This window comes from Trichosurus vulpecula, chromosome 1 (genome assembly GCF_011100635.1).
Source record: "Trichosurus vulpecula isolate mTriVul1 chromosome 1, mTriVul1.pri, whole genome shotgun sequence".
NCBI classification, from domain to species: domain Eukaryota; kingdom Metazoa; phylum Chordata; class Mammalia; order Diprotodontia; family Phalangeridae; genus Trichosurus; species Trichosurus vulpecula.
This window is the reverse complement of record NC_050573.1, coordinates 35,382,776-35,391,624: the sequence shown is the minus strand read 5'-3', so window position 1 is coordinate 35,391,624 and position 8,849 is coordinate 35,382,776. Positions and strand designations below refer to the sequence as shown.

General features: G+C 42.8%; 1 protein-coding gene across 3 annotated transcripts in view; it reads left to right on the top strand.

Annotated features, from left to right (window-relative positions):
- The first annotated feature begins 2,180 nt into the window (after nt 1-2,180).
- The window catches only part of IFT81 (intraflagellar transport 81), a 71,744-nt gene continuing 65,075 nt past the window's right edge, over nt 2,181-8,849 (top strand). Inside the window, exons 1-4 of one of the 3 annotated variants that reach the window (XM_036764375.1) lie at nt 2,181-2,301; nt 5,823-5,986; nt 6,862-6,965; nt 7,552-7,732. In XM_036764375.1, coding sequence (XP_036620270.1) covers nt 5,843-5,986; nt 6,862-6,965; nt 7,552-7,732 — 429 coding nt within the window. In that variant the 5' untranslated portion in view covers nt 2,181-2,301; nt 5,823-5,842. Of the gene's footprint in view, nt 2,302-3,172; nt 3,328-5,822; nt 5,987-6,861; nt 6,966-7,551; nt 7,733-8,849 lie in introns of those variants that run through there. The other 2 variants (XM_036764367.1, XM_036764383.1) reach the window with 2 other exon arrangements.

The following is an 8,849-nucleotide window of genomic DNA, read 5'->3' as shown; positions in this document are numbered from 1 at the left end:
CCAATGTTATTCATTTCTTGTAGTAGAAGGCAGAAATGGAGAAGGCAGCCAACAGCCAATCCCGACGACCCTCTGCCGATCGGCCTGTGAATGTACAAAGCATACCTTCCAATCTGCACCCTTCCTCCCTCTCTCCCTTCTAGTTGGGGGAGGGGCAGGAAGGGCAGACTAGAATCCTGGCACAGAAAGGTCAGGGGAATCTCTGCTCGTGAACTGCAAATGTGAACTTCCATGAAATGGTGGAAAGAGAGTTGTCATATGAGGTTGGGAGACATGGGGTCAAATCTTCCTTCCAACATTTACTAACTGAATAGCAATGTCATTTAATCTCTGTGATTCTCAGGCAATACTGTGCTCCTGGGCTATAAGAATCTTCAATCCACAAACAAGCATTTGTTGCTGCACTTACTCTAAGCTGAGCATTGTTAAGTCTGGAGCTCATAATCTAATGGAGGAGACCACATGTCCTCCAGTCAATAAACATTTATAAAGTGCCTACTATGTGCCAGCCTCTGTACTAAGTGCTGGGATTACAAAGAGAGGCAAAAGCACATCTTCTGCCCTCAAGGAGCTCACAATCTAATGGAGGAGACCACGTGTCCTCCAGTCAATAAACATTTATAAAGTGCCAGCCTCCTTACTAAGTGCTGGGATTACAAAGAGAGGCAAAAGCACATTCTCTGCCCTCAAGGAGCTCACAAGCTAATGGAGGAGATGACACGTAAGTATACAGGGTATATAGAAGATACAAAAAGTATCCAAGGCATGAGGAATAGCCAGGCAAAGACCTAGGTGGAGTTTCATGTGTGAGGAACAGCAACTAGGTCAGCATGGCTGGACCTTAAATGTCCCCTTGGACAAGGCGAGATATGAGAGGATCTAGAAGGATCAGAAGGGGCCTAGTAGTGAAGAGTTGAATTGGTAGGGGGTGTTGCTACTCCAAGGAATCCTAGTATAGTATTTGGCATTCAGGTCAAAGAATTCTAAATGTGAAATTAGAGGAGCTAGCCAGGTTAAAATCCTATGTATGCTGCTGCTGTCCACAGTGTGACCTTGACCTGGTACAGTTCCTTCCCTCTGCTGCCAGTCTTAGTCTCCTATTCTCTAAGGTGAAGAGGGTTGAAAAAGAACTCCAAGGGTTCTTTCAGTTCTTGATCAAAGTTTGCTTTCCATCTTACAGTAGAACGTGAGATCCCTGAAGCCAGGCCCGTGTCAGGAAGGCCCACCTATTTAAGCCAAGGCCTTGTTTGTGCCACGGACCCCTTTAAAGGCAATGTGGTGAAGCCTGCTGACCGATTCTCAGAATCACTGGGATGAAAGTAAATGCTACTACTCCTGGCAACCTCCTCATTTTACCGATGAGGAAAAGTAGACCCAGACAAATTATTAAAATATGGATCTGGCGCTGGCAAATTCCCCTGGCAAGGGGTTGGGGGCCAGGAGTTGCCACAAACGCCTCTGGGATTGGTCTAGGAGGAGAGCAAACTAACATGAGATTGATAAAAATACATAGGATTACAAAGGAAACCCATGATGAAGAAGCAGAGTGGCCAAAGTACCGTCCCGAGCCCTGGGACCCCAGGTTAAGCACATGTCATCCAGTCCATCCCCCTCCTTTTAGAGAAATTCGGGGCTTGGGGCAGGAGAGGGCGAGGTGGAATGCGAAGCTGGGTTTTCTGCCTATGGAGCCAGGGGTCTCTGTCTCCTCCGCAGCACGAGATCCGGCATACAGCGATGCAGTTTGCAAGACCCAGACCGCAGGGATGCTGCATCCGCAGTCAGCTGCCTTGCACATCTTAATGCAGGCGCCTAAATCCACTCTGAGCCTACAGAGCCCTGAAGGGTAATGGATTGGTTTTTTAAATCTTTTCTTTTTTTTTAATAATAGCATGCATATAACGGGTCTGGTGCTGCTCGTTCTAATTCCAGCCCGCAGGAATTAATTCCTCCGCAGGAAATTACAGCGCCGTGGTCCCCAGGTGCAACCCTCTGCGGTGTATAGAGCTGCAGAGTTCTGGGGACCGCCTTGCAGCCCGCGCACGCGCTTTGCAGCCAGAGCTGGGCGCGCGCCTTCCTCCTCCCCCCCCCTCCCCCAGCCACGCGCTCCTCAAGGAGAACTGGCGGATGGATGAGCGCGCACCCTCTCCTCCTCCGCCCCGCCCCACCGGAAGTGACGAAGCACTCGGGCCTAGCAACCGTTGCTAAGCGGCTCTCTCTCCACAGCCCCATACCGAGGCTCTCCCCCACCCCCAGCCCCAACCCTGGGGAAAAAAAAAAGTCACGTCGTGAGGAGAAGTGGAGGTAACGCCGACCCCTTCCGGGCTCCGGGCCCCGGGCTCGGGGGGCCCCCGCCGCCATTCTGAAAGGCCCCCTACTCCTCTCCTCGACGTTTCCAGGCTTTAGGGCCGAGGCGAGGCCTGGGGGGGGGGAGGGGGGGAGGGGGAATAGAGGGCGGCTCAGGGGGGCCCCGAGAGAAAGGACGGTGGGGGCGGGGGAGTCCGAGGGCCTGACCTCGGCGAGTTTCTTCGCCTCCCTGGCCTCAGTTTCCCCATCTGTAAAAGAAAGAGGGGTGGCCTAGATGGCCCCTGAGGTTCCTTCTAGTGCCTGATCTGTGATACTTAAACAATTTCTCTCTGGGTCTCAGTTTCCCCATCTGTAAAAACGAAGGACTAAATGGCCTCAGTTTCTCCATCGGTAAAATGAGGGGAGTTGGACCAGCAGACCTTGAAGGTCCGGCCTACTTCCAAGTCAATAGTCTTGTCATCCTCTCCAATCCCTCACCCCCCTCTCAGTAACGATTAACGTGGTTATCCCCAGGAACCCACCAAGAAAGGATGATTCTGTGTGTACATGTATGTATGTGTATATATGCGTATACATACATACACACACACATATATACATATATATATATATATGCATTTATATATACATGTATCTCAGCTTTTGGGGGAGGGGGTGGGAGAGTCATTGATCCTCAGGGCTGGAAAGGACCGACCCCTTAAACAGCATTTGAAGTTCCTCTTTAAACAAGTCAGTGGCAAAGGTGAGCCCAGCATCTGTGTCTCCCGATTTCCCCAAACCAAGAGGTTTTTAATTTGGGGGGTGGGGTGGGTCTGTAAGCTTGCCCGCTTTTCAACCTTCTCTCACTCCTGCCCTTATTATATCTAAGGTACCAGAGCAGCGTTGCTTTCTCAAGCTTCATAAGATCCACAGGGCACGTCAGAGGTCCATTTAGCCCAATATCCTAATTCTACAGCTGAGGGAATTGAATGAGGCCCAGGTGAAGTAACATCTTGAAGGTCACTTAGGTAATAAGTAAGAAAGGTGAGATTTGAACCCAGGTCTTCTGATTTCCAGACCCGGTGCTCTTTAAGCTATTTGAGAAATGTGTGATGTCCTGGTTTTAATTTCTTTGTCCCCTTGGGTTCTAATTTGGGTAAATGGTTTGTGAGTTCGTGGGATGACCTTCTGATGAAATTTGGAGATTAATTGCTTTACTTATTTTTAGAGCAGTGAACCCAGTGGGCAGAAAGATGGGCCTACCTGTTCAGTACATCAATGTCATGTGCGTGGTGTGCCTTCATTAGGGAGAAATTGAGCATTTGAAAATCAGGATAAGAAAACCTTAGAAAACAGAGGACCAGAAGTAGCATCCTTTTACTGTTTTGCAAAGTCATTTTGTTCATTTGTGCATGGCTTTTTAAAAAAATCATTTCCAGGGTTTATAAGAGGCAGGAGTTTGCTTTTCTAAAGGGTATAAAATGAGAATTTGGTCTTTGATTTGGGGTCTTACTGGTTTAGGTTTACTCCTTCTACAGGTACAGATCACAGCCCATCAGAAATCATTCATATACAATTTGTGAATTGGGTGTGTACATAAATATTTTAAAACATGAAAAGCTTGAGTACTCATCAGAAAGTTCTGTTTACATAAAGGCTTTGATTTTATGAAATGACTCCAAAAACTACGAATCCTTTACCTATTATCGTTTCCTAGTAACATTACTGCCTTTGGAAAGGGGGCAAGAGGGTTTTCTTTTTTTTTTCCCCAACCTCCACTAAAGATTTACTTGGGTGCCTTAGAGGTGAACCTAGGTATTGGTTATGCCAGCAAGGTCATAGAATTAGAGGTCTGGAACTGGAGGCTTTTTGCAAGTTATACCAAGTTAATAGACTTGAGCCTGACTCTGGAGGACCAGCCTCTGGAGAGACTTATCACCTGGAGGTTGACTACCAGTTAATGAATTTTGGGGGCTGCAGCAATTCCAAGAGAGTCCTCTAATTTGTGAAGATGTGATCTGTGTAAGTGGAATCAAGTCAGATAGATCTTTCAAAGTTTAGAGAAAAAATTTTACAAGGGTCCAGCTTTTCAAATATTTGCTTCAAAATATCAAGTATTTGATATCATCACTTTTTAAGAATTTAAATAATTTATATATTAATATTAACTCCCACTGGCATAATTTTATATGCTTACTTCAAGTTGATATCCTACTCAAAAAACTCAGTTAAAATTTAATGCTTTCTATGCTTGTAGGTAGGTAAATTTTCACCATTCCTTCTTTTGCTTAGCTACTAATATATCAGAAGTGGGAAACTTTGGTAGCTTGATAGAGCTATGCCAATATGTAGATCAGATTTTAAGTTTTTATTAAGATCCTTTATGTTCACAATCTGATTTCTTTTAGCCCAGGTCTTATATTTCTAGTCCTTGGCCACAAGCCACTGTTAATTTGTATGATTGGCTTTGCTCTTTATTCCTTCAAAATTCAGATCAAACTCTACCTCCTACAGAACGCCTCTCTGGAACCCTTACTTACCGATCCCCCTCTCCCACACATATATTACCTTGTATTTATTTTGCATATACTTAGATATGGGCCTGCTAGCTTTCCTTTTAGAATGTAGTTCCTGGGGGGTGAGGACTATTGGATTTTTGTCTTTGTGCCCCCTCCTCCCCCATCACAGGACCTGACGTATGGTACTGCTTAATGATTGCTGGTTGGCTGACTGATTGATTGAAGCATCAGATACTCAATTCAGCTTACTGTATACAAGCGCTGTCCTTAGTGCTGAGGAAGGTCAACGGATGCTCGTCCAGATCTGTTCAAGAGCTATCGTTGCTTAGTGGGTAAAAGGCTGAGTTATCAAGCTCGGCCTCTGACAGACACCAGCTGTGTGACCGTGGGATCATTATGGAAGCTCTCTGTGAGATGCTGAATTGCACACAGGCACACATCTGCAAGTGGAAGGAGTTTCCACGGTGATGAAATAAGGCCCAGATGCCCCCTCCCCCCTCCATCTTTAAAAAAGAATAAACAATGTAAGAAATAATTATAATGAAGATCAAATAATAAGTGTCAAAGAGAAATACAAACAGTGTAGTGTTCAGAGGAAGGAGCTCCCATCCAGCTGGGGAGCGTGGAAGGCTTCGTGGAGGAAATGCTGTTTGAGTTGGACTTGGAAGAATTGGGTGGAATGGGAGGAGAAGGCTAAGAGGTGGGGGGAGTGCACTGAGGGAGAAGAGTAGGCTCGGTAGGAATGAAGAGAATAGAGGATTGTTGTCCCAGGGAGAGATGGCTCCAGGTACAGCCACTCCAATTGGTGCTTGAAAGGGGATAGGAATGAAGGTTTTTAGAGGTGAACATCAGTTAATTTTCTAACTCTTTTTTCCGTGATTTACTTGCCCTGATTTCTCTGCATAAAAATACCCTTTTTCAGTGTCATGCTTGCTATGTTGTACTGTATTGCATTTCCATGTATTTTGTGATTCTTAATATTCATCTTTTATAACTTCTATCTCCATCATTGTTCTTTAGTATAATTTAAGGACCTAATTATGAGTGATCAAATCAAATTCATTGTGGAGAAGCTCAATAAGGAGCCTTTTAAGAAGAACTACAATTTAATCACATTTGATTCCCTGGAGCCAATGCAACTATTACAAGTTCTCAATGATGTTCTCGCGGAGATTGACCCGAAGGTAAGAAGGGAAATTGGAAACAGAGAACTCAGGTAGAAATTAATTAAGGCCATGCCTGTATCACCTACATTAGCCTCTCAGACTACAAGTGTAACTGGGCTGCACAGTGTTATAGGAGGGACCCTGAGCTAGGAATCCGAAGATCTGGATGCTGCTGCTGATCTCCCAGTGTCCTTGGGCCAGTAACTTGAATCTCCCAAAGCTCCATTTTGCTCCATTGTGAAATGAGGGAATTGGACTAGACATCTCTTTGCCTCTCTAATCTACTTAGCCCTAGTTAATAAAAACATAGAAATAGGGTTGGAAGAGACTTGGGAAGTTACCTAGACCAACCCCTTCATTTGGCAGATGAGGAAACCAGCCCAAAGAAGGGAAGTCACTTTTGCCAGAGTCAGGTGACAGGTAGATTTGAAATCAAGTCATCTGCCTCCAAATCTAGTGTGTGTTTTCACTGTGCTGCACTACCAAGGGCCCTTCTACTTGAAAAATTCTGTAATCTATTTGTACCTTATATAGGAATTATTCTCCATTTCCAGGGGTGCGCATACTTGGCTTTGGAATGAAAACGCTTTCACAATAACTGCTATTTTGGTGCAGGCTACCACATGCTTATACACTAATCCCTTTCCTTTGTTGGCTGAACATATTTCAGCTTGAAAGCCATAATATGACTCCTGGCCCTACTTGTATGTATAATTTAGGGACCTTGAATAGTTCTGAAATAATGTTTCTGAAATAATACTTGCTTTATAAGAAACTATTGTGTTACTTAACCTGCAATAAAAGAACAAATTTCGTCAACATATTTTTCTTTTTTTAATGTGTCCATTGTTCTGTATTTGTAAAGTATGTGTTCACTTTTCTTTACTTACTAGCAAGTTGTTGACATAAGAGAAGAGATGCCAGATCAGACAGCTAAGCGGATGTTGAGCCTTCTTGGTATCCTTAAATATAAACCTCCAGGAAATGCCACGGACATGTAAGGATCTGCTCATTTTTTGCTTCATTAAAATACACATTTTAATAAATTCAGAACTTTGTACAGTCTGTCAAGGCAAGTTCAGAATTTCACTGTATTTTAAAATAATATTATGCCTCTTATTAGGCTTATTATTACGCTCCTGTTCTGTCATTCAGAAGCCTTATGAGCATTTTTAAGTGGGTCAGTTCTTTCCTTTCATCAAAGAAAGCCTCGCTAATCAGATTTTCTTTCAGCTGAGATATTTTATCACTTTTGTCCTTTCATAGTTTTTAAAAAAAAATAACAATATAAGCACCACTTAAGTGAATTAATTGAAATGTTAGTTAAGGTTGACTGAACCAATTAATACCTTTTTTAACTCTCCTGGTCCTCAAATAAAACTGTCACTGTGGTGCTTATTCTGCGCTTCAGTTTTGGAAAATGGGCAGATTTGCTTCAGAAGAACCGTCTTTTAACTCTTCACAAACTTCATTTTTGACAGTAGTCAGAAATTAGTTGGATTTTTAGCAAATATATTTGTGGCTTCAGTTTTCCCATAACAGTGTTCTATTCTTAAATCAATGAACTTCTTTTGTTTGTTTAGGAGTACCTTTCGCCAGGGTCTGGTTATTGGAAGTAAACCTGTGATTCACCCAGTTCTACACTGGCTTCTTCAGCGGACTAACGAACTAAAGAAAAGAGCGTACTTAGCTCGTTTCTTAATAAAACTTGAGGTCCCACCTGAGTTCCTTCAGGATGAAACTGTGGCTGACACCAATAAACAGGTACATCGTGAGCAAACTCATGAGTTTTAAAGCCAACTGTAGTGGGCTTCTAGCTCTGTTTTAATGGATGTTCATTTCTGTACGTGATACCAAATATCCACAAAAAAATGGAAAGTATTGAAAATACTCAAGTATTGCCGTATCTCTAAGAATTGACATAATATATATCAAACAGCTGAATGATTTTCATCTTATTATTTCAGTCTTATGTCAACAGAGACATCAGCAAAATATTTTCCCTTATAAAATTTCTGAATTGAAAGGTTTATGAGAATTATATTTTGTCATACTAAATAACAGAGATATTCAGAAACCTGAGCTAGAGTACAATGAAATTACACTATCATGTTCCCCTGTAACAGTTTCCTGTATATAATTACAAGCCAGAGTGCCTCATAACCTTTATTAAGAATTAATTTATTGAGCAATAGATAGAACATTGTAACAGACAGTTCTATGGGAGAAATGCAAAAGAATTAAGAGACTCATTGTTTGATGCTTAAAGAATTTAAACTCCTAATAGAGAGACAAATGAAACATTTTTGACTCTACCCTCCCTGACTTCCTGTACCCAATCAGTTAAAAAGCCTTACTAACTACCACTGAAATATTTCTAGCATTCATCTCCTCCTTTCTAGTGCCATTGCCCTAGTTCAAACCCTTATCACTTCTGATCTGGAATATTGTAGTATCCTGCTATCTAGTCCTCCTGACCCTGGTTTCTTCCCCATTCATCCTTCACGTAACTGCCAAAGTAATGTTTCTGAAGCATTGGTCTCATCACATTGCCCTGCTGCTCAAAAATTCTCCGTGGTTCTATATTGCCTACTTAAATCAAGCTCATACTCTTTGGTCTGGCATTCAAGGCCTTCCACAACCTGGGTTTTTCCTACGATCTACCTTATTTCACAGTACTTCCTTTCATATTCTCTAGCTCTAATCAAATTTTTTACAATTTTCTGCTTTTATTGTGCCCTCTCTAACCTTCATGTCTTTGGATTTGTCATCCCCCATACCTGAAATGGTCTGTCTCTTGTCTTTGTCTTTTGACATCCAGGACATCATGGTAGAGTGGAAAAGGTGTTAGGTCTGGTATCAGGAGAGATCCAAGTTTGTA